Raw genomic sequence first — 26,108 nt, forward strand, 5'->3', positions numbered from 1 at the left:
CATGCTAAACGTGGTACATAGAGATTGATGTTGAGAAAAAAAAAAAAAAATAGAATATTCCTGATTTTTCAAATAGACAGACTGAGCAAATATCCACATAGCCCATGATAAATGGTAAATAACTGAGCAAGGCAAAATTATGGGTATGAATATGTATCAGAAATATGAGAGTTCACACATCAATGGTAAAACAATTTTTCTATCTAATGAAGCACTAAGAGGCAATATAAACATTTATTGACTGGACTGAAAATACATAGTATGTTAGCCCACCCACGCACTAAATGATCAACCCCACATGAAGATGGATGGATGCATTTAAGCTCCATTTAATCTACGCAACTGTACACTATTTACAGGTAAAACATAAAAACGTCAGTGAATTTGAAATACATTTTTGAAGCATGTCGCATTTTCAATTACAAAACTTTCCTTAGCTGTTCATGACACATACTGAATATTGTGCTAAAGGAGAAAGTATCTGGCCCATTGCTTTGTACTTTTATTGAAATATGGAAGCAACAAATTAGAACGAAATAGAATTAATTGTGTGGTTCACCCCCAAAAAAGAAAATTGTCATTATGTACACACCCTCACAAAGTTCCAAACCCAAAAGACTTCAGTGGAACACAAAAGGAGGAATTTGGAATTATGTACTGGTCACTTTTTTCCATGCAATTACAATGAACAGTAAGTAATCTATATGACTCTTCTGAAGCCATACAATAGCTATGTGAGAAATGTCCATATTCATTAATGAAAGAGTCAAATGGACTACTATGCACCTTTTTTGAAGCAGTCCCTATTCATTGTGATTACATGTAAAAGAGCGACCAGTACATTATGCAAAATTTCTTCTATTGTGTTCCACAGAAGAAAGCAAGTAATATGGGTTTGGAACAACATGATTCAACAACAAGTTCATTTTTGGATGAACTGATGCTTTAACATCAAGCTTAAAATCTACTATTGCTTTGTTAAACACTGCCATATTTTTCCTTAGTCCATGATATGGATTCAGTCGTACTGCATGAACTTCGCCCCAGGTTAACTTGGTGTAAGGAAACCATCCGTGTAACTGATCGCAGTCTCTTATGGAATTCCGGAGGTAATAATATTGTTGAATGAGGTCATGGAAAAATGCTCTACATTCAGCCCAGAAAGACACCTGATCCAAGGGAGTATTCCTACCTGGAGATGTGCCACACTTTTCCCTACGTCATTCCTCCTGAAAACTCCGTCAAACTCTTAGTCTGGAAGCTTTGCGCAAACGAAACAGTAAACCGTTTGTCCATCAATCTGACGGTTTTGTTCATTAGATTTAAAGTCAAATTCCTTCATTAAATAGTATCGTTGAATAAATAGTTGTCCATGGTAGAAAGTGCTAGGCTACTCTTGGAAGTTCTTCAGGTCTCAGATGGGTAGTGTGGTGTTCATCATTTGGACGCGCATCTCCTGAATGCTGTTGAGAATCTTTTTCTGATGGCCGGCCAGGCTGACTCCAACTCTCCTAACATCTCTAAAAAAAAAAATAAAAATAAAAAAATTTTTTTTTAAATAAATTAATAAAAAACAGACAAATCTGTGATTGTTATTGCTTTAAAATACACTTATGGTAGGTTATATCAAGAAGGATTAAGCTTTTTCCACATTCACTATTCACTGTCATAGTATGGAAAGTGAATGGTGACTGAAGCTCACTGCTAACATATTACTTTTGTGTTCCAACGAAAACAGCAAGTTACACAGATTTGGAACAATATAATTAGCAAAGCAAATAAAAGCTGAACACATAATGGAAAAGCCACAACACAACTAAATTAAGCCACTGCACAGCAAAATCAACAGAAAATAAATATTGTTTAAGCACTGTTTTTTAATTTGGAAGTCTGACTCAGTGCATGAGAGATCATGAGCACAAAAAGGGTTAGTTAACCAAAAAAAATTAAATTCTCTCATCATTTACTCACCCTCCAAATGTGTATTACTCTCTTTCTTTTGTAGAACACAAATGAAGAGTTTTAGAAGAATATCTCAGCTCTGTAGGTCTATATAATGCAAGAGAAGGTGACCAAAATTTTGAAGCTCCGAAAAGTACAGGCCGCATAAAGGTAATCCATCAGACTCCAGTGGTCTAATCTATGTCTTCTGAAGTGATCAAATCAGTTTTAGGTGAGAACAGACCAAAGTATAACTCCTTTTTCACTATAAATTTTGACATCAGCAGTCTCCTTGGCGATCATGATTTCAAGCTCGATTACACTTCCTAGCGCCATCTAGCGTTCTGCACATGTGTCAAGCACTAGGAAGAGTAATCGAGCTTGAAATCATGATTGTGCCTAGAGACTGCAATGGCAGGATGTACAGTGAAAAATTAGTAACATTTTAGTTAGTTCTCAACCAAAACTGATTAAAACATGGATTAAACCACTGGAGTCTTATGGATTGCTTTTATGTTGCCTTTATGTGCTTTTTGAAGATTCAGAATGTTGGTTACCATTTACTTGCATTATGGACCAACAGCGCTATGATGTCTTCTAAAAATCTTTGTGTTCTGCAGAAGAAAGAAAGTCATGCACATATGGGATGACATGAGGGTGAGTAAACGATGAGAGAATTTTATTTCTGGGTAAACTATTTGTTTAAGGAAAAATAAGTACAGTGTTTTATAACTACTTTTATGTTATCATTTTGTTGTGTTGTAATGTGTTGTGGCTTCATTTCGTAGTGCTGTAGCTTATTTCTGTTGTGCTGTAGTTTTTCCATTGTGTTATGCCTTAATTTCATTGTATTGTGGTTTATTTCCATTGTGCTGTGTTTTTCCGTTGTGTCGTGGCTTAATTGAGTTGTGTTGTGGTTTATTTCAGTAGTGCTGTTTTTTTCTTCCATTGTTTTGTGGCTTAATTTCGTTGTGTTGTGTCTTATTTCCATTTTGCTGTGTTTTTTTTTCTTTTTTTTCATTGTGTTGTGGCTTAATTTAGTTGTGTTGTGGTTTATTTCCATAGTGCTGTGTTTCTCCATTGTATTGTGTCTTGATTTAGTTGTGTTGTGTCTTCCGTTGTGTTGTGTTTTTTTCCATTGTGTTGTGTCTTGATTTAGTTGTGTTATAATGTGGTGCTGTTTTTTTTTCCATTGTGTTGTGCCTTAATTTAGTTGTGTTGTGGCTTATTTCCACTGTGTTGTGGTTTTTACATTGTGTTGTGACTTAATTTCATTGTGCTGTGTCTTATTTCTGTTGAGCTGTGGTTTTTACATTGTGTTGTGTCTTAATTTTGTTGTGCTGTGGTTTTTACATTGTGTTGTGGTTTTTACATTGTGTTGCGCCTTAATTCAGTTGTGTTGTGGCTTATGTCCGCACCTTTATTTTGCTTTGCTAATTTGGTTGTGTTGTACACAGTGTTGGGTAAATTACTCAAAATAAGTAATCAACTACAGATTACTAATTACTTCTCTAAAATGTAATCAGATTACTTTACTGACTACTTCATCTAGTAAGTAATCACATTATTTTACTTTTAAGTTACTTTCTAAATCACTTTTCCTAGCAATGTTTTTGGTTTTCTGCTTAAATTCAAATGTCTATATTCCCTCCTCATTCATTGTCACACATGCTTCAGCTGTCACAGAAATGCTGTGACAACCCAACAATGGTTGTGCACCCCTCGGCCACCATACTTAGGTTCTCTTTTTCGATATTCCAAAAATGAATGGGGACCAGGATTATCAAGCTCCAAAAATGATTAAAAATAAGCATTAAAATAGTATCATAAAGATGGTCTATATGACTTGTGCATTATTTTGCCTGTAATACAACTGCCTATAAAGTTTCCTGAAGCCATACAATAACTTTGTGTGATGAACAGACTGAAATGTATGTTTTTATGCTGAAAATTGTGCCGAAAACTTGCATACATCCAAATATGAGTGTGACATCAACAATCAGTTATGAGAGATGCTAGAAACAATGACATTGATGTCATTACCACAACGCATCTTGACATATCGTGTTTGAACTAAGTGCAAGCAGAATTGTATCGCAGCAGTTCCGAGGTGAAACGACCACTGTAGCGTTAAAAGTGAGTTCAGTTTTCTCCCAAACAGATTTTTAAGGTTTAATCTTTTAGTTTTAATTCATCAATACCTACCTCCCTAAACCTTAAAGCTAAAGTTACCATCATTTTGTGGTGCTTACATGACACCTCATACCTAAGTACTTTGCATCGCAAATGCAATGCTCTATCAGTTAAGCTACTGCGAAATTTGATATGCTCGAACAAGCATGAAAATGTAGTTGATTATGTAATGAAAACGTTTAAATGTGTCGCCTTACAAGTCATGCACTATACTAGAAGTGTTTCAATATCATAAAATAGCATTTTGTGAGTAACGGCGAAAAGTATGTGTTTATGAACTGATAATCTGCTGCTTTACTCATGATTTGTGTGAAAGTGAATAAGAGTAATTGTAGTTGTAGCGCTTCTAGTGCTCATTTCACCAGGAAACTGCAGCAATATGTACAACGAGCCAAGTAAAAATCATTTTGCAAAAATTAAGGTACAGTAATTTGATCTTATGAGACTTGCAGAAGACTTTGAACACTTTTATGATGCTATTTGATGGCCACTTTTTTTAATGTTGGAGCTTGAAAGGCGCAATCCCCATTTAATTTTGTAGAAAGAAAATAATACAGTTTTGAAATGATAACAGAAATGATGACAGCAATTTTATTTTCGAAAGAACTATTCTTAAACGGTGTATAAAATTAAGTGGTGAAATTATAGATCAACAAATCCTTAATTAGCTCCATACTTTAGTTAATTTAGACCTTATTGATACAACTAAGTCTGAAAGAATCTGCACTGACACTATATTCATTATGCTCAACCTCTTAAGCATCATGTAAACTAAACTGTAACAATTAACAGCTAGAAAGGGCATCAAACAACATTTTCAAATTGGGGGTAATGCTCTCAGTACAGTAATTTTTCCAGTACATGAGCAGCAAATAGCTCAATGACCTCCACAGGATATGACTTACTCCAAGGTCATCTGAGTGACTACTTCCAGAGAAGTGTATCCACTTTCCATGAAAAACTCAGTGTATCGACCCATTTTTATGGCCTCTAACCACTCCTCCACCGATCTGAATACACAGCCCTCAGGACTTCCGTGCTCCACTAATAAATTGGACACCCTGTGGGAGAGACACATACAGTGGTGAACAAATGGATGCATAAACCTGACATTAAAGTTCTGGGTGATAGCTGGATATTAAAACCATTTACTGACCTGAGCTGACTCAAGCAGAATAATGTTACGTCAAATGGGCAAATGGGAGTATATCACCAAAGTATAATGTATTTTTTACATCATTGCCAAAGTATTTATGTATAATTTATCAATTTAACTTATCACTTATATATATGTTCGTCAAATTAAATATAATTACCCCAATAAATATTAATATAATCAGTGATAATTTGGCCACAGTTACACATATCATCATGCAAGGCCAATAAAGAAAATTACAATGCAACTACACAGCTACCAAAACATTCCCATAATGCAAATCAATTTCATATTGAACCTGAACATAATTGCATAACACAATTACAGATAATGGATGATTCCAACATGTAAGAATACAGAACACTTCACATGGAGCAAATGTATTGGATCCCGTATAATCAGTATAATTGGAAGTCATTTGCACACTGTCACTTCTGTTTAATTCAACATTAAATCATGAAATGTGAGTGCTGATTTGTTTCAAGTGTCATTAAACCTTGATTTCCTGTGACAACCGTGTACAGGGTGGTTAACCTCCGTTATCAGCATTTCACAGACGTGACATTTCTGAACTCACAGTCTTAATCATATGCCATAAATAACAACATAATTAGCATATACTCTAATGGGAACAATAAAAGAATATTGAAACGAAAGATGAACAGACAGATACAGTACAGAGAGAGAGATGCATTGCATAATCAGAGAAAAATTAGGCTACAACTTTCATTATCGGTTGGTCTACCTGTTAGATGGGTTGACAAGACTCTTCAAGCTGCTGGGATTGCGAATGAGTTTATCCAGTAAACTGACAATCTCTTCAAATTTTGGTCGGCTGTTCCTGTCCTTCTGCCAGCAGTCCATCATGAGGTGATAGAGCGCGGTCGGGCAGTCCATGGGACCAGGCAGTCTGTAGTTCTCCTCCACTGCCTTTATCACCTGACAACAACAGCAAACATTACAGGCACTTTACATCATATCCACAATAAATATACAGTATGTGCCTTTGTGTTCTAACAATGATTCATGAGAAAACACACTGAGGGAACATATAAAAAATGCAGTAGCACTTTTTTATTATTATTTAAAAAAATAAAATAAAAATATCATTATTTAAATTAAAGAAATAATTCACCCAAAAAATTTAAATTCTCTCATCATTTACTCACCCTCAAGGCATCCCAGATGTGTATGACTTTCTTTCTTCTGCTTAACACAAATAAAGATTTTTAGAAGAATATCTCAGCCCTGTAGGTCCATACAATGCAAGTGAATGGTGGCCAGAACTTTGAAGCTCAAAAAGCATATAAAGGCAGCATAAAAGTAAAAAAGGACTTTAATATTGATCTGTTTCTCACCCACAATAATCATTTTGCTTCTGAATAAATGGGTTTAACCACTGGAGTCATATGGATTACATTTATGCTGCCTTTATATGCTTTTTAGATCAAAGTTCTGGCTACCATTCACTTGCATTTTAAGGACCTACAAAGAAGAGATATTCTACTAAAATTCTGCGCTTGTGTTCAGCATAAGAAAGAAAGTCATACACATCTGCGATGGTATGAGGGTTAGTAAATGATGAGAGAATTTTCATTTTTGGGTGAGCTGTCCCTTTAATGTTATAAATTACTTTGTGTTTGCTTGGCGGTAGATAACTTATATCAGGGAATGAAAGCATTTCAGACAGTTCTGGGAGGTAATAGTAGCCAGTCATTTTGATTTGAATAACCAGAGCAACATTTGAGGTGCTATGCAATGATATTGGTCAGTTGGTTGGTACACGGCAGTACAACAAATACCACCATGATGTATAAATAATTTATTTTCAATATTATATATTTTTTGCATTATATCAGGCTACTGATAATGTGGAAAAGTGGATTTAAATATGCTTAACTGAGCCTTCGCTAAGCTCCATCTTCCTTTTGGTTACTGTCCCTCGCTCTGTGAATCTTTGTAGAACTTACCATGGAAATGATTGGGAGATTGCTGTCAATGGCATGGTTTTTGGCTAAATGTTCTCATAAACTGAATGGATATTATTCTTGGCTTAACTGAACATTGACCATACACATTGTAAAGCAGTTTTATCTGACTTTCTTTTTTTATGAAATTACACCATAACGTGATTAAAAACTGAAGACTGTAAAGCAGAATCGAGACAAACGATTATCACAATTACTTTGAGAGCGATTACACCTGATAACATTAGTGTAAGTGAACAGAACTGCTCATAATGTGTCTATAACATGCTCACTATGGTGCTTTAAACTCTTTATTCACTATTGCCTCTACTATGACTTGAATAAATACATTAATGAATACCACATGTATCCTCTTTGGGTACTTCGTGTCACCATTAAAAGTGACCCGGCAACAACGTTTTTTTGATTTTTTTTGCAATATTTTTTAATAGTTTCGATATATTTCCACTTAAAACTACTCAAACACTCATGACTCCCATACACTCTATTTACCAAAAAAAAAAAAAAAAAAAAATATATATATATATATATATATATATATACAAAAATAATACTAAAATAGGTTTGGCCAGTAACACTTTTAAGGTGGGGGGCCAACTGTCATAAAATAATGTTATGAACATATAATTTTCCAAATTTTACAATATGCACCTGGATATTTCTTTAGGTTTTTTTTTTTTTTTTTCTTGTAAGATTCACCCATACTGTGCAATGAACTATGTCTGAATAGTAAACAATTGTTTATGATCAGTGAATATGAACAGAACAGATCAGCAAATATATTTGTCTTGCAGCCTCAATAAACCAAAGCCTGAAATAACTAAGACCTTCTCCTCTTGTCTAACCTAAAATAAAACCTTCCACATTCCCACATCACAAAACAGCAACACTACAACAACAAAAACAGCAGCAACAACTCAGAAAGCCAATCCCTCACGGCCAACACTCACAGACAGACTGACAGAGAGAGAGAGTGAGACACAAGTGTCTAGCTGAGCAGAGGAAGCCGAGATCTAAGGGGAACCCTCAAGAAACTGTTAAATAAAACATCAAATAACTTTCCCCTCCCAAGTGTGTGTGAAACAGATTAATGATGGAGCAGAGAAAGATGAAGCCGTCACTGGCAAACTGTAAAGCAGTAAAAAGAAAAAGAGAGGCGCTTGATAAAACCGTGACTGGAGAGTGCACCTCCTTCTGGGATCTATGCAGAAAAAACTGTAGCATCGATGTGTGTTTCATCTCTGTCTGCAAATATACTTGTCATCTTATGTGCTGACATCTGACATGCACATCTACATAACAAAAGACAGCGAGGTAGCTGTTCAGCATGTACTGTGTATTTTTTAGTATCTAAAGTCATAATGGTTTAATGTGTGCAAACAAAACTGAATTGCCCATAGCCAGCTAACAATAAATAATAATAATAATAAAAAAAAAATATATATATATATATTTTTTTTTTCTGGGGGGGGGGAATGTGAGTGTTGCTTGCCCATTCAAAAGTCACTGCCGTGATGCCACCAACAAGGTGCATTCCTACGCGGTTGCTAAGATGTTTTAAGTGTTTTTAAGCATGCTGCTTTGTGGTTGCTAGGGTGTTCTGATTGGTTGCTAGGTGGATGCTCATTGGCAAGTCAAAAGAGCCTCTATGAAGTATCTATGATATTCTGCTCTCTAGAAATTACCCAATGTAAGTCTTTTGGATTTTTTTCACCTGTAAAATGTGTCTGATCACTTAAATCCTAATCTGTATTTCTGTCTTGTTTTCCAGTAATAACTTCTAAACATCCTTGGAACAAGATGAATTTACTTGATAAGCAAAAGTGGTACACACTTTATATTTATGTTATGTTTGTTTAGGGTTTATAAAGGGTGTTATTAATGACTATTAAGTAATTTACAAATTAATTATAAATCATGGATATGCAGTTATCATGACATAAATAAAAAGAGCAGCGTTCATGCAATAATTGCCAAATAGTGAGAATTTTAACTTACATGTTATAAATGCTTAATAAATACACCTATGTGTGATTATATTCATCAAAAATATAAAATGCCCTAATTCATGATTTATGTCATAATGCAGCTAAAATAGATTATTATAGTGAGATTAAAAGGGGGTATTATGTAGTTGCTACAGTCTGCTTTATGTGTTTTAAAAAAATTATAATTTATTTTATGATTTTAATCACAGTGATTTTATGAACTGCAGTTTTGACTCACTTGTGTTATTACTTTTCTTTCCACATCAGTGTCAAAAGAATGTTGCTACTCTGTGTGGTATCCCAACTTGCCTAGTCCTAGTTACCTAAAGTCCTCTGCAAAAACATTTTTCAGGTCTTTATGTTTATTCACAGCATATATCTTTATGTACAGGCTTCTAATGTTGGCAACTCCTGTCTTAATATGTGTCCACTTTACTTTTAGGTACATTTGCATAGGTTATTAATACTGAATAAGTGTTAATAAGCATTTTTGCATAGCTCAGCGAGTATTGACGCTGACTACCACCCCTGGAGTCGTGAGTTCGAATCCAGGGTGTGCTGAGTGACTCCAGCCAGGTCTCCTAAGCAACCAAATTGGCCCGGCTGCTAGGGAGGGTAGAGTCATATGGGGTAACCTCCTTGTGGTCGCAATTAGTGGTTCTCGCTCTTAATGGGGTGCGTGATAAGTTGTGCATGGATCGCGGAGAGTAGCATGAGGCTCCACATGCTGTGAGTCTCCGCGGTGTCATGCACAGCGAGCAACATGATAAGATGCGCGGATTGACTGTCTCAGAAGTGGAGGCAACTGAGACTTGCCCTCTGCCACCTGGATTGAGGTGAGAAACCGCACCACCACGAGGACCTAGTAAGTAGTGGGAATTGGGCATTCCAAATGGGGAGAAAAGGGGATAAAAAAATAAATAAATAAAAAAGCATTTTTGCAGGTACTCAATGTTTTTATGCATGTTATTATAACCTTATATCAATGGTTTATAATGCATTTGTAAATTATTTATTAGTCATTAATAAATAACTTTATAAACCCTATATAAAAGGAACATAAATATAGTGTTACCCAAAATTGTGTTAGAAAATTAGACTTGTTGTAAGACAATATATCTTTAATTAAGTTTATGTTCTATTCTTTTATTTTCTTGTTTTAAGCATAAACCTTTTTTTTTTTTTTTTTTTTTTTGCAGTGCAGTGCAGTGTAGAATTAGTAGTTTGTTCAAATCCTTTACCCTAAAAATAAGCAATATTAATAGTGATGCATGCATTAGTAAGTATGAATACTCATAAAATCCTGAATATCTTGGTATTGGAAGACAAAGGAAACAAAGAAAGCAAACAATAGATGACGTAGGCAACTGGTTAAAGCTACTGTACGTAATGTCTTTTAAAGAAACCCTACACCTGATCCAAACTCCACTATGCCTGGCAGACATCTGTCCACAGAGAGCTGATGCCCATTTCATGTAGTAAAGCCGACAGAGTGCATTGTGGTCAAAACCTGAAACTCTCGGTTTCAACCCAAATATCCATTATTCAGCATCCCCTTTGTCCTCGTTCCATTGTTGGTATAGTGACCTTTGATATGACCGTGGGCGAATGCAGTTGCAGCGTGTGAAACAGTTGAGTACCCCTCCCCCCCCAAATCTGGATGGATGTCTCCCCCACTGATAATGCTCGATAATGTCTAATTTAGACCAGAATTGACCCTCACTTCCTGATCTATTTATAGTCATCAGCATTCTATCACTCTTATTTCCCTTACTGCAAATTTGAGATTTCATGTGAGATTCTAAAATGGCTATGGGAGGCAATTATAGTGCTGTAGTGTTAAAAGACTGCAAAGTACAGTTCCACTATGAATTTAAAGCTGCCCCAGACAGAATAGTTTCATAAATATAAACTACATCATATAAAATAATTTAAAAGAAATACATATATTTTCATGTTCTTGATATCACTGGCTGGTTCTTAAAAAACACTTTATGATTATATGTATGTGCATGTATTCAGTGTTATCATAAACAGTGTTAAGTAAGTTACTCTGAAAAGTAATCCACTACAAATTACTATTTACTTTAATTAAAATGTAATCAGATTATTTTACTGCTTTCTTTTTTGGGGGGATTTTCTCCCGTTTTCTCCCCAATTTGGAATGCCCAGTTCCCAATATGCTCTAAGTCCTCATGGTGGCATAGTGACTCGCCTCAGTCAGGGTGGCGGAGGATGAATCTCAGTTGCCTCCATGTCTGAGACTGTCAATCCACGCATTTTATCACATGGCTTGTTGAGTGCGTTACCATGGAGACCGAGCGCGTGTGGAGGCTTCACACTATTCTCTGCGGCATCCACACACAACTCTCCACATGCCCCACCGAGAGCGAGAACCACATTATAGCGACCACGAGGAGGTTAACCCAACGTGACTCTACCCACCCTAGTAACCGGGCCAATTGGTTGCTTAGGAAGCCTGACTGGAGTCACTCAGCACGCGGATTCGAACTTGCGACTCCAGGTGTGGTAGTCAGCATCTTTACTTGCTGAGCTACCCAGGCCCCTATTTTACTACTTTCTCAATGAAAAGTAATCCCATTGCTAATTACTTCAGTTTGAAGTTACTTCCTAAAACAGTTAAAAATAATATTCTTGTCTGTATTTCCTCATCCACTTCAGCAGTCACAAAAACACAAACAGATGTGCATATGAACATAATTCTTATTTTAAATGAATTATACATAAATAACACTATTTAAAAAAACTGAAAACGAAGTAATGAACTTAAAAGTAATTAAAAGTTAGTAACTGTAATCTAATTACTAGAATTTGAAATATAATATTATACTAATTTAGACTAAAAAGTAATTAGATTACATTAATTTATTACTTTGTAAACACCAACACTGATCGTAATATACAGTTGCAAAACATGTTTGATATTTCAAAATGCCGCGATTGACAAATTAGAACCAAGTATTTCAGAGAGCAATGCAATAAATTAAAGTAGTGCCACTTCTAATATAACTATTTTAGCGTAGCAATAGCACATTGTAAAAAAAATCATTTTCTTACTCAAGTGTTTTTGTCTTATTCTCCAGTAAATATAAATATCGAAACATGCTTAAAAGAAGATACATTTACTTGGCAATCAAAATAGTAATATAATAAGTTGTTTTCAGATGAATGTAACAAAATTATATATATATATATATATATATATATATATATATATATATATATATACACTACTGTTCAAAAGTTTGGGGTCACTAGCCTGAAATGTTTCTCATGATCTTAAAAACCTTTTGATCTGAAGGCGTATGCTTAAATGTTTGAAATTAGTTTTGTAGACAAAAATATAATTGTGCCAACATATATATATATATAATTTATTTAATTACAAAACATAAATTTAATTAAAAAAAAATAAAAAAACGTTTTGAAATGGATGACTTGGACCGAATAATTAAGAAAAACAGCCACTAAGTGCCCAGCATATAGAGGGAAACTCCTTCAATACTGTTTAAAAAGCATCCCTGGGTGATACCTCAAGAAGTTGGTTGAGAAAATGTACCAAGAGTACATTTCTGCAAAATCTAGGCAAAGGGTGACTACTTTGAAGATGCTAAAATATAACATAGTTTTGATTATTTTGGATTTTTTTAGTCACAACATAATTCCCATATTTCCATTTCTATTATTCCATAATTGTGATGACTTTACTATTATTCTAAAATGTGAAAATAAATAAAGAAATAAAGAAAGAATGAGTAAGTGACCCTAAACTTTTGAACGGTAGTGTGTATATATATATATATATATATATATATATATATATATATATATATATATATATATATACACACAGCATAATGTCAGCAGTCATAAGGACATAAATACCATTATAAGTGGTCTTGGCCTGCTTTAAGTAAAGTTACAAGAGCAATGACATCTAATTAGCCATAACATAAACTTGTAACATATAATATATTAAAAGTCAAGCTTTTATTGGAAAATGCACATAATACAAAGGAACACACATTCACAATGTAAATTTTGAGACATTAAGACATTTCCCATGTCATTTTGCCCAACAGGTAGTAACTGAAGTGGAGCATGAGTCATAGGCCTAATGAAACATCAAATATATCATAAATCAAGAGGAGAATTGAAACTTAACAGGCTTCCCTTGTTAAAGTTCCCTCAAAATGTTTAGTCACTTGAGGACAGTGATTTTGTGTATGCCTGGGTTAATTTCTTACTTGGACTGTACAGTACCATCATTTTTTCTTCTTTTTATCTAGTATATTTTAATGCATTTGTGCATATGAGAACATCAGAAGTTCTGTATTTGTTATGTCTCCAAATAAGATGCACACACAGTCCAGTATAGAAATAGTTTTATTTTTATTTTTATTTTTATTTTTATTTTTATTGCTTGGGTGTGTTTTTTATTAAAAGTAACATAGATTTGACTATATGTGTCTCAAATAAGAGCTACTGACATTTTTTAACCTTGTAGCTTTACAAGGGTTTTCGCAATGTCTCAATTTGCATTGAATGTGTAAGAAAACAAGCCACCCCAGCGGCTCCCCGCCTCGGTCCTTCTACCTACGGGTATGAGGCCAGCGCGGCTAGCACTGGGGGCGATTTGGGGACCCCAATGGGACCACCTCAGTCGGGTAGCCCCCCACGGACCTCCCATTCCCCTGCACGCTCGTCTGCCCCGATCGGGCTTCCGGATGAGTCCGCCGGATTGTCTCACGGCGAGTTTAACCTCTTGTTCGGAGCCCGCGAAGCTGATGAGTTCTCGAGCGCAGCATCGGAGAGCGGGCTCGTCCAGTCGGACTCGGAAGCCTCAGCTGGGCTCCCCCCCTCGGGTACAGATGCCCAGTCACAGGCTGACGCAGAAATGACGGACATGCTTTCCCTCCGCTCTCCCCTGAACCCTCGCGGCTTGATGATTGGTTCCTGGGCTTGCGGCGCCGCTCACAGCCATGCCCCGCTCCAGTTCCTTTCTTCCCGGAAGTGCACGAGGAGCTGACAAGGTTGTGGGAGGCACCTTTTACTGCCTGGTCCCGATCTTTCAGCTCCCCTGCCCTCACTACCCTCGATGGTGGGGGCGGCCAGGGGCTATTCGGCAATTCCCCCGGTGGATAAGGCGCTCGCGGTGCACCTATGCCTGCAGAGCGCCGCCAACATCCAAGGCCTGTAGTTTTATGTCGTCCCTGACGGCCAAAGCCTACAGTGCCACTGGACAAGCCGCCTCCACCCTGCACGCCATGGCTCTCCTGCAAGTCCACCAAGCAAGGCGCTAAAGGAACTGCACAAGGGTAGTTCCGCCCCAGATTTGATGCAGGTGCTGCGCTTGGCAACTGACCTTGCTCTCCGGGCAACGAAGGTCACGGCTCGGTCTCTCGGGCGGGCGATGTCCACCCTGGTGGTCCAGGAGTGCCACCTTTGGCTCAACCTGGTCGAGATGGGAGAGGCCGACAAGGCATGGTTCCTTGCTGCCGCCATTTCCCAGGTTGGCCTATTCGGCACTTTGCCTAGCAGTTCTCGATGGTGAAGCAGCAGACGGAGGCTATCCGGCACATCCTGCCCTGGTGCAGCTCAAGATCCCACACCCCACCTGCTCGTCGCCAAGGGCGTCCCCCTGTGGTGACTGCACCGGCTCCGCCGCAGCCCGCCCCTTCGGCCTGGCCCCGTGTGGAGCCCACCGCAGGAAGCAGATGCCACCAAGAACCCACGAAAGGCTTCGAAGCGGCGCTGAGACGGGCGACCCAGGGACGACGAAACCCACTGCCTTGGAGCTGGTAAGCAGACCACTCCATCCCCCGGTGAATGTGAAAACTTTAGTCTCTGCACTGACTTGTATTGTCTTGTATAACCACTAAAAAAATTATTTTGGATGTTTATAAAAATACATTCCTTTTGTCACTTTACTTAAAGCATACCTAATATACAAATATATAGAATACATTTTAACTTCTGCAAATAGAAATTGATGTTAAATGTATTATATTTTAAGGTATAATTGAGTAGGTAAGTATTATAATGTATTATAATTGTGGTTATAATTATTTATGAGAAATTATAACATTATAATTCATATTATAAGACAGTACGAATACATTATGATGATTTATAATGGTTTTACAATGCATTATAAATATGGGCTTCGTAGAAATGCTACCAGAAAAAAAACTATACGCTTCGCTTTTTCGTGTCACATTCAATGTGAAAGGGCCTTAACAGTACCTCAGATGTTTTCAAAAAAGTGTTGCTTTTCCAGTAACAAGCTATTTTTCTCAGTATTTTTTCACTGTGTTACACTGCTATTTTTAAGTAGCAGTGTAGCATAACAAAACAATATAAAAAATTTTTGTGTATTTTTTATTTTTATTTATTTATTTATTTTGTATTGCACACACCACCTTAATAGTAGCGCTAGGAAGTCCAGTTTGTTCTGAGGATTAATTTTAACTACAGTTTATTTATTTATTTATTTTTATTATTATATAATCTTTTTGCACAATGCTTGGGTGTTGTGATTGGTAACTAGGTAGTTGTTAACTGGCCAAAGTCAAAAGAATCCACCACCAATGCTCTGTTCCTTAGAAATGGCTGTGGACCCTCCTTCAGTGTAAGTCAACAATATATATATATATATATATATATATATATATATATATATATATATATATTCTGTTTCATTGTCTGCTGTGCGAAAATCTTAAATCACAACTTTTTAAGGTCTCATTCATGTCTGCAGCGCACATTTTTTGGAAGTTTTTCATCTGGAAAGCATCACAATCTAATTAACATCTGCTAAACATCTTAAAAAGATTAGATTTACAAACATTTTAAATAATAATGGTCTCAAAGACATCTGATGAATGTCTTATTGACACCCGAGACATACTTATTGACATATGTCTTATAGACAGATTGCAGATGAGCAAACAACATAAAACATACATCTTCCAGATGCAAACACACACATCAAATAGATGTCTGGGTGATGTGCATGTGCTATCAGGGTAGCACCACTAATAAATTAAACAAACAAGATAGCCAAACACTACGATACATCAAAGCTTGCACTGAATATCCGCTTCTCCACTATCAGGCCAAATGAGGGCATGCTAGTGAGTGCCAGGGCTAGTTGCATTCCCACTGTCACTTCCGGGGGTTCATTGTACCTCGTCGGGGCTTCTTCGGGGCCAATGGCCAATGGCCTTTGGCCTGCTAATTACCCTTGGGCCAAACAAGGCCAACTGGGGATTGAGGCAGGGTCATTGTCAAAGGTGGAGTTTAGCAGGGTTAGGTCAGAGGGTCAGCACTAAGATACGAAACAAAGACATGATTAAGTATTTTGTCACCGAACTTGCCAAGTTGTGTATTCAGCACACAATGGTACAGGTTCGGGAAAAAAAATTGTGGGCACAATACAAATCCGTTAAGATGCACAATGGACAAAGCAGCGCCCAAAGGAAGAATTTTCCGTGGTCCGAGATAATCGATGGTGTGCTTGGACATCGTCCTGCTGTTAGTGGAGAGACCACTCGGGAGTGGTCAACCCTAACTTATCTTGCTAGCTAGCTAAAGTTTACATACGATATAAACTCTATATTCTAGATAACTAAATAAAATTATACCTCAGCTTGAGCTTCCCTCTTGCTTGTGAAATGGGCGAGAAGTGTGACATTGGCACCAGGGCAGCATATTAAGGGCAGGCTTTAGGGTAAGGTTAAGGGGCTATTGGCCCGTTGGTGGAAGGCAGATCAATTTTGGTCTTGCAGCTCGAGGTCAGGGCTATTGGTTCCGGCTGACCAGTTGATAGCCCTGGCTCGCACTGGCCCAGTAGTGGAAAAGAGGCTATTTATACCAGGTACATTGGAACCAACATTTCAAATGGATAAAATGTATCATTTTGTTTTTTTAATGAAAAACAGGAGTTTGTGACCCCAAAGATAAAACCACATTCTTATCGTGTTTAAATAGAGTTCTTGCCTTGTTTCAACTTACATCTTGATTGCTCATCTCCCAGTATGGTCTCTCGCCATACGACATCACTTCCCACATCACAATCCCATAGCTCCACACGTCACTGGCTGAGGTGAACTTCCTGTAGGCTATAGCTTCTGGTGCTGTCCACCTGATGGGAATCTTCCCACCCTGTGAGACAAACAAAAGGAAAATGACACATTTCAGATCAGAAACATGTCTTGTCAAAGCACCTTCAGTGGGAAAGAACAGCGTTGGGGTGCGAAAACAGTAACAGGAACCATGATGTCTCTGGACGGCTATTGAATGCTAATCGCTAATTGACTGTCCTGGCGTTGACATGCTGCATTTCTAACAGGGCATCTCAAATATTGGAGAAACACATCTTAATTTACTCTATTGACAGTTCACACTCTTTTGCACATGCATAAAACCCTTTCTTCAGCATTTCAGTGACACGCCAAGCAGAGGAACACGAATGAAACTGAAAAAATGCTATCCTAATTACGACAGCCTCCACCAAACCTCTAATTATCTTCTTTCAACTCAGAATCAGGCAGCTCCATGTTTGTTAATAATCTATGCCGCCTACGCAGCTGCCTGAAGCCCTGCAAGAGATCTGAGCTAAACTGAACAGTGACCTTACAAAAGAAATAATTTGACTAATAACGCTAATAAATGCATGCCTTCCGTTTTAATGCAATCTGAGATGAAAGCTTCCAGCTCAATACATTACTGCAGCATTAGAGAACAGGAACCCAGCAAGGAAAACTATGTCATAAAAATATTTTTTGAAAGTCATGAAAAGGTTGTAAACACTTTTTTATCCAACGTACTTAATACAACAGATGGTACAGTACTGTAGGTTTTATTTTACAGTAATGAATGTGTTTTTCGCAACATTGCAGACACGTTTTGAGGTTTTGCAATGTCTTATAAACCATCTTACGACGGCCAACCTGGTACCATGGACAATGTTGATAAACAGTTTATTGGCATGTACTTTATCTTAAACAGTGAAGTGTTACCAATATCAAAAGAGGTACAAGTGAGAGAAAAAGACAGGGATAAAGATAAAATATGAAACAGTAAAACAGTATTGTTTATTTTAATATTATTTTATAATAACCGTTCACTGTTCTAAATTAAAATTGTCATAGGCTATATGATTAATGTAGTTGTGAGTAACCATCATATTACCAATGTTGAGTAAGTTACTCAAAAAAGGAAACCACTACAAATGATAAATTTCCTCTTTAACTGCAATCAGATTACTTTACTGATTACTTCACTAGACAAGTAATCACATTACTAATTACTTTACTGAAGCTACTTTCTAAAAAACTTTACAGAAACTTTTTTAAATGATAAATGATTTCAAAATGTCTATATTTCCTCCTAGTTCATAGTCTCACACCCTTAAGTTGTGTCAGAAACCAAAACAGACAAACATATGAACATATAAATTCAAATTTTAAATGTATTATACATAAATATATTTATTTAATATTATTTTAGAAATACTGTATGTGCAACCCAAGTAATGTACTTAAAATTACCTTAACTGAAAGTCCATCATTGTAATCTGATTAAAAGAATTTAAGTGTTACATTATATTGACAAGAAGTAATTAGATTACAGTAACCAATTACTTTTCAAACAGAGTACACCCAACACTTTATATTACCAGTGCTTTAGTGCTTTAGTGCTTTTTTAATTCTGCCTTACCTGTAATGTACATGTAATTGTTACTTTTAGACATTACTCTTATATTTTCTTTTCATAACTTTTTAGAAGAACTTCTGACTGCTCTAGTCAGATTAAACTTTTATTTAGTGAGCAATGTACAGAATGTATTGTGTGCCCATTTAAAAAGTCTCTTCCATTCATAAGTTGAAATAATATATATGTATAATCATAATTTACTTAAGTTAAATGTTTGGGAGTCATTGTAAATTGGTTGTTGTTGGTAAAGGTTTGCCACTGAACTGAGTCCACATCCACACTAATCTGTTTTTGAATGAAAACTCCAAAGTATGCATTAATGGAGAGCTTTTCGAAACGCTCCATTTTCGGTGGAGGAAAGCACTGTTCCAGTGTGGAAGAGAGGTGTAAACGTAATGAAATAAATTCGTTTTCAAACAAAAACATGTTAGTGTGGATGTAGCCTAAAGCGACATTTGAAAGCTTTCTTCTGTTGTTTGGTTGTAATCAACACCCCCCCACCTCCCCAAAAAAAAAAAAAAAACCTAACCAGGTACGTGGTTTCACAACATTTCTGCAACGTTTTATTTTGGTTGTATAAAAATGAAGATGCATTTGCAACTATAATGTCATTTTTATCAAAGTTGCAGTTTTTAACTGATAATTTTTGCTTATCGAAAACATTTAAACTGCTTGTGTTTTGATTATTTTTTATTTTTTAGATGTGGTTTTATGTTCTACTGGAAAATAACCTCACTGCAACCATAACACAACATTGTGAAATATTGTAAAAACATTTGTGCTTGCTGAGAAGGCAATGGTGTTGAACAGGAATGTGCTATCGACCCTCGGTTTGAATAGAGAATTAAAACATAGCCCTGCTTAAAGGAAGTTAATTGACGAGGGCTTAGTTGTTAGCATGAGCAAGCATTTTTGCTGCGAAGCACGTACACGGGTGGTGTAGGCCGCCTCTGGGTCATCCTCCAGCACTCTGGACAAGCCAAAGTCGGACACCTTACACACCAGGTTGCTGTTGACCAGGATGTTGCGGGCGGCCAGGTCACGGTGCACGTAGCCCATCTCAGAGAGGTAGCGCATGCCAGAAGCAATTCCGCGCAGCATGCCAACTAACTGAATGACAGTGAACTGACTGTCATTCTTCTGTTGGAGCAACACAGACATGAAAAACACATTAATCTGATTATAATAATTTAAAATAAGCAATTTTAAAGATTGTCCCGGGTTGAAACTAAGCTTGTTTAGCTTAAATGTCGACATTAGGGGTGGGAATATAGTTACAGATGGATTAAGTTCAAGTTATATGTTACTTATATAACTCCTGTGGATTCTCTAAAAAGTCCCTTTCTAGTCTCCTTGCATGTATCATGTGAAAGTTACCAGGTTTGCTGGCATGTCAGGATTACTGGACATTACTTTGCACAGACAAGGTTAGTACACTATTTCTTCAAACTAGTCTTGTTTACACATAAAATGTTCAAGTATATATGTTTTTGAAGCAGTGTGTATTTTTATGTTTATCCCAATGTTATGCCTTAACCCATAGACTTCCATTGTAAGAACATGTACACAACTTTGGTTTATTTTTACAAACTGATGGATGAATAGCAGTCAGTTCCAGATGTAGCATGTTACAGATGCTATTGATAAAGCTTAAGTTGTATTTAACCTGGAACATTCCTTTAATTATTTATTTATCTGCACAGAGCTAAAGTACAAATAACTTTTAAACATCAATTTAAATGAATGTTTATGTAAAATTTGCTGTTTGTATATTTGAATAACTGTAATGCAATTTAATATTAGGTGATTTACCTTCAGAAAGGTGTCAAGTGATCCATTCTCCATATATTCTGTTATAATCATCACTGGTTTACCTTTCAGAGAGACAGAATAAATTACATTAATTATTTTAATTAAAATATAATAGTAATTGTACTGAACATGAATAAAATAAGACCATAAGCCACTATGAGATTAACTGTTTCAGGTGAAGCTAGAGTTTTTTGGCTTTTTTGGCTTGTTAGCTTTGAGGTCATCTATATGCTAGTGTATGCCTTAAAATTATCTTTTAACATTGAAATTTTTCAGTCTTTCTCCTCAGGAAAAACAGAGAAAAATAATGATTACCCATTTTGCGCTCAGGGGGGTGTACAAATTGTTGTCCAATCAAATGCTCTCTAGAATGAGAATGTCTCTCCCCAAATAGCGCCTGACATTGACTAGAAATAGCAAGTTGCAAATAATGGTTTTGCTGGGCTGAGACATAAACTAAAAATAAAATAAAAATACAGCCACAATCGGCAATTATCAGGGTCCAAGTACATGTGAAGTGAATATGACCAAAACAGCTACATTTAACAGAACAGGTACTGTAGATATATTTGATTACTATATTAGATACTTTGATTGCAGTTGCACAATCTTTTTTTAAGTTAAAGGGCCCCCTAGCAGCAGAAATTGATGAAATTTGGCATATGCCCTCAAAATATCACAAGATCACAAGATACAGGACAATTAGTCATTGTAGGCCATACTCAAAAACCTATTGGCTTATGTCTGTTAAACGATTAAATGAATAAAATTTATTTTTGATAACTTTTTGTGAGGAGCATCTCCAGATGATACATCCCAAATTTCATGTGAATCGGACAAACGGCCTTGGACAAGTTTGAAAAAGTTTTATATATATATATATATATATATATATATATATATATCAAAGAGGCAGAAAAAATATACTATGGAAATAGCCATCCACATGACCATAAGAATTGGGGCACTGAAAGATTCAGATGCAATATACATTTTTATTCTAGCTCGTTTCTAAGTTATTAATATAAATTAGTTAATTATAGCGCCATCTTGTGGAAAATACTCACCAAATTTGGTACACAGCCTCATCTAGACACCCTGTATGTATATGCCACATTTCATAATGATCTAAATCATTTTGATAACTTTATGTAATGAGGTTCGGTATATGATACATGGCAAGTTTTGTACGAATCGGACAAACGGCCTACGAGGAGTTTAAAAAGTAGGTTTTTCAGAAAATTGAAAATGCCGGAAAAAAGGTATAGATGGAAACTAAACAAATATATACAGTTTATTTGGCTTGATTCAAATTTTGATTCTAGCAGTTGGTATTTGGGACCACCCTGCCAAGTTTAGCATCTCTATGACTTACGGTCTCTGACACTTTCAGGGCAGAAAATAATAATAAGAAGAATCAGTAAAAATACAATAGGTAGCCTGCTCTCATGAAAATGACTCACGAAATTACACTGAACAAAATAATAAACGCAACACTTTTGTTTTTGCCTGCATTTTTCATGAGCTGAACTCAAAGATCTAAGACTTTTTCTATGTACACAAAAGGCCTATTTCTCTCAAATATTGTTCACAAATCTGTCTAAATCTGTGTTAGTGAGCACTTCTCCTTTGCCGAGATACTCCATCCACCTCACAGGTGTGGCATATCAAGATACTGATTAGACAGCATGATTACTGCACAGGTGTGCCTTAGGCTGGCCACAATAAAAGGCCACTCTAAAATGTGCAGTTTTACTGTATTGGGGGGGTCCAGGGGGGTCCGAAAACCAGTCAGTATCTGGTGTGACCACCATTTGCCTCACGCAGTGCAACACATCTCCTTTGCATAGAGTTGATCAGGTTGTTGATTGTGGCCTGTGGAATGTTGGTCCACTCTTCAATGGCTGTGCGAAGTTGCTGGATATTGGCAGGAACTGGAACACGCTGTCGTATACGCCGATCCAGAGCATCCCAAACATGCTCAATGGGTGACATGTCCGGTGAGTATGCTGGCCATGCAAGAACTGGGATGTTTTCAGCATCCGGGAATTGTGTACAGATCCTTGCAACATGGGGCCATGCATTATCATGCTGCAACATGAGGTGATGGTCGTGGATGAATGACACAAAAATGGGCCTCAGGATCTCGTCACGGTATCTCTGTGCATTCAAAATGCCATCAATAAAATGCACCTGTGTTCGTTGTCCATAACATACGCCTGCCCATACCATAACCCCACCGCCACCATGGGCCACTCGATCCACAACGTTGACATCAGCAAACCGCTCACCCACACGACGCCATACACGCTGTCTGCCATCTGCCCTGTACAGTGAAAACCGGGATTCATCCGTGAAGAGAACACCTCTCCAAAGTGCCAGACGCTATCGAATGTGAGCATTTGCCCACTCAAGTCGGTTACGACGAGGAACTGCAGTCAGGTCGAGACCCCGATGAGGACGACGAGCATGCAGATGAGCTTCCCTGAGACGGTTTCTGACAGTTTGTGCAGAAATTCTTTGGTTATGCAAACCGGTTGTTGCAGCAGCTGTCCGGGTGGCTGGTCTCAGACAATCTTGGAGGTGAAGATGCTGGATGTGGAGGTCCTGGGCTGGTGTGGTTACTCGTGGTCTGCGGTTGTTAGGCCGGTTGGATGTACTGCCAAATTCTCTGAAACGCCCTTGGAGACGGCTTATGGTAGAGAAATGAACATTCAATTCACGGGCAACAGCTCTGGTGGACATTCCTGCAGTCAGCATGCCAACTGCACGCTCCCTCAAAACTTGCGACATCTGTGGCATTGTGCTGTGTGATAAAACTGCAAATTTTAGAGTGGCCTTTTATTGTGGCCAGCCTAAGGCACACCTGTGCAATAATTATGCTGTCTAATCAGCATCTTGATATGCCACACCTGTGAGGTGGATGGAGTATCTCGGCAAAGGAGAAGTGCTCACTAACACAGATTTAGACAGATTTGTGAACAATATTTGAGAGAAATAGGCCTTTTGTGTAGATAGAAAAAGTCTTAAATCTTTGAGTTCAACTCATGAAAAATGGGGGCAAAAACAAAAGTGTTGCATTTATAATTTTGTTCAGTGTATGTGCCTTATTACACGTTTGGCTGCAATTTCCTAGTGAAATGTCCAGCGGGGGCACTAAAAGCAAGTGAAATGGTGTCGTAATCAGATGAGATTTTTAAGGTAAATATTAGATAGATGTTTTGATGAGTAAAACATGTATGTATGTGAGTCTGTAATACAAGCGTTAAAATGTATCATTTTCAAATGATGCGTTAGAGTAAAAGTGTTTCGATATCATAACATAGCAATGTGTAATAGTGTGAAAAATAAGTGTTTATAAAGTCATAATCAGCCAGTCGTGATTTGTGTGAAAGTGAATAAAACGCACAGTTGATTTAGTGCTTCTAGTGTTAATTTCACCAGGAAACTGTAGTAAAATGTAGAACGTGGTGCGTAAAAGTGTCTTTGCAAACATTTTGTTATAGTAACGTTCATTCTATGAGATTAGGTTGAAAATAGGGTCCCGGCACTTTTGGTGCTTAGACCCCTTAAAAGGCTGAGCTCTTCAGTATGTTTCACCTCAACTTTATGTTTCAGGGAAATACGTTAACACAGGAAAGAGAACTGTGCTCATCATGCCATTTCAAGCAGTCTTTAAATCAGCTGTTATTCTGAAACAAAGCTGAAATATCTTTGCACTGCACAAAAATGAAATCTTTACAGTTCAGTTATCAAAGAGATCCTGGCACTCACTCTTGGTGACAACCCCTTTCAGGTGGATGATATTGGGGTGATCGAACTGGCCCATGATGCTGGCCTCGCCTAGGAAATCCCGTCTCTGCTTCTCTGTGTAACCGGCTTTCAGAGTTTTAATGGCCACTGGGATCTCTCTCTTCCCCGGCAGTCGCAGCAGACCGCTGCATACCTCACCAAACTCACCTGCAATCGGTAGACAGGGCAATCAACGACCCACAGCAGACAGTGAAACGCCTCATTGTGTTGAGGCACATTTCCCTTGCAAAGCCACAATGTGCAAAGCTACTGAGCTATGAACTTGTTTCTGAAGGAATTGGCCACACCAGTATTTATAGTGTGCCACTTTGTAGAAAGAATTTAAAGTGATTGCAACCCAAGTGTTAAGTGTCATTAGCATATTTAGGGTAAAATTATGAATTGTAATGAATGAACAGAAGAACTAAATATAGGGCCAAAATATAAGGCCAAAATGGCCTGAAACTATTAAATAATGTTAGATGTTTTTTTTTTTTTTTTTTAAATGTTTACTTTTTTTTTATAAATAGTCATAATGTTATAGGTCTAACTAAATATTATATTAGCTTTTATTTATTTTCTTTTTAAATTTTTAAAAGATTAGACACTTTTGAAAACTGTTTAAAATTGTCTAAATACATGTATATATTCTATATTCAATATATTCTAAACTCAGCAAAAAAAGAAACGTCCTCTCACTTTCAACTGCTTTTATTTTCAGCAAACTTAACGTGTAAATATTTGTATGAACAAAAAAAGATTCAACTAAGCCATAAACTGAACAAGTTTCACAGACATGTGACTAACAGAAATGGGGATGGGGGTGCAAAATCAAAAGTAAGAGTCAGTATCTGGTGTGGCCACCAGCTGCATTAAGTACTGCAGTGCATCTCCTCCTCATGGACTGCACCAGTTCTTGCTGTGAGATGTTACCCTACTCTTCCACCAAGGCACTTGCAAGTTCCCGGACATTTCTGGGGGAATGGCCCTAGACCTCACCCTCCGATCCAACAGGTCCCAGGCGTGCTCAATGGGATTGAGATCCGGGCTCTTCGCTGGCCATGACAGAACACTGACATTCCTGTCTTGCAGGAAATCACACACAGAACGAGCAGCATGGCTGGTGGCATTGTCATGCTGGAGGGTCATGTCAGGATGAGCCTGCAGGAAAGGTACCACATGAGGGAGGAGGATGTCTTCCCTGTAACGCACAGCGTTTTGATTGCCTGCAATGACAACAAGCTCAGTCCGATGATGCTGTGACACACCGCCCCAGACCATGACGAACCCTCCACCTCCAAATCGATCCCGCTCCAGAGTACAGGCCTTGGTGTAACGCTCATTCCTTCCATGATAAACGCGAGTCAGACCATCACTCCTGGTGAGACAAAACCGTGACTCGTCAGTGAAGAGCACTTTTTACCAGTCCAGCGAAGGTGGGTTTGTGCCCACAGGCGAGGTTGTTGCTGGTGATGTCTGGTAAGCACCTGCCTTACA

The 26,108-nt window shown here is 37.4% G+C and overlaps 1 protein-coding gene across 2 annotated transcripts in view; it reads right to left on the reverse strand.

Annotated features, from left to right (window-relative positions):
- Positions 1–112: 112 nt before the first annotated feature.
- Positions 113–26,108, reverse strand: part of LOC127433273 (ephrin type-A receptor 5) — a 121,121-nt gene continuing 95,125 nt past the window's right edge. For both annotated transcript variants that reach the window (XM_051685005.1, XM_051685004.1), the window contains exons 11-17: positions 24,594–24,779; positions 20,820–20,881; positions 19,938–20,147; positions 17,304–17,453; positions 6,036–6,229; positions 5,040–5,195; positions 113–1,520 (exon numbers count right to left, since the gene is read on the reverse strand). In XM_051685005.1, the coding sequence (XP_051540965.1) occupies positions 1,415–1,520; positions 5,040–5,195; positions 6,036–6,229; positions 17,304–17,453; positions 19,938–20,147; positions 20,820–20,881; positions 24,594–24,779 (1,064 nt within the window). In that variant the 3' untranslated portion in view covers positions 113–1,414. The remainder of the gene's footprint in view (positions 1,521–5,039; positions 5,196–6,035; positions 6,230–17,303; positions 17,454–19,937; positions 20,148–20,819; positions 20,882–24,593; positions 24,780–26,108) is intronic.

The sequence above is a fragment of the Myxocyprinus asiaticus genome, chromosome 43, assembly GCF_019703515.2.
Source record: "Myxocyprinus asiaticus isolate MX2 ecotype Aquarium Trade chromosome 43, UBuf_Myxa_2, whole genome shotgun sequence".
Taxonomy (NCBI): domain Eukaryota; kingdom Metazoa; phylum Chordata; class Actinopteri; order Cypriniformes; family Catostomidae; genus Myxocyprinus; species Myxocyprinus asiaticus.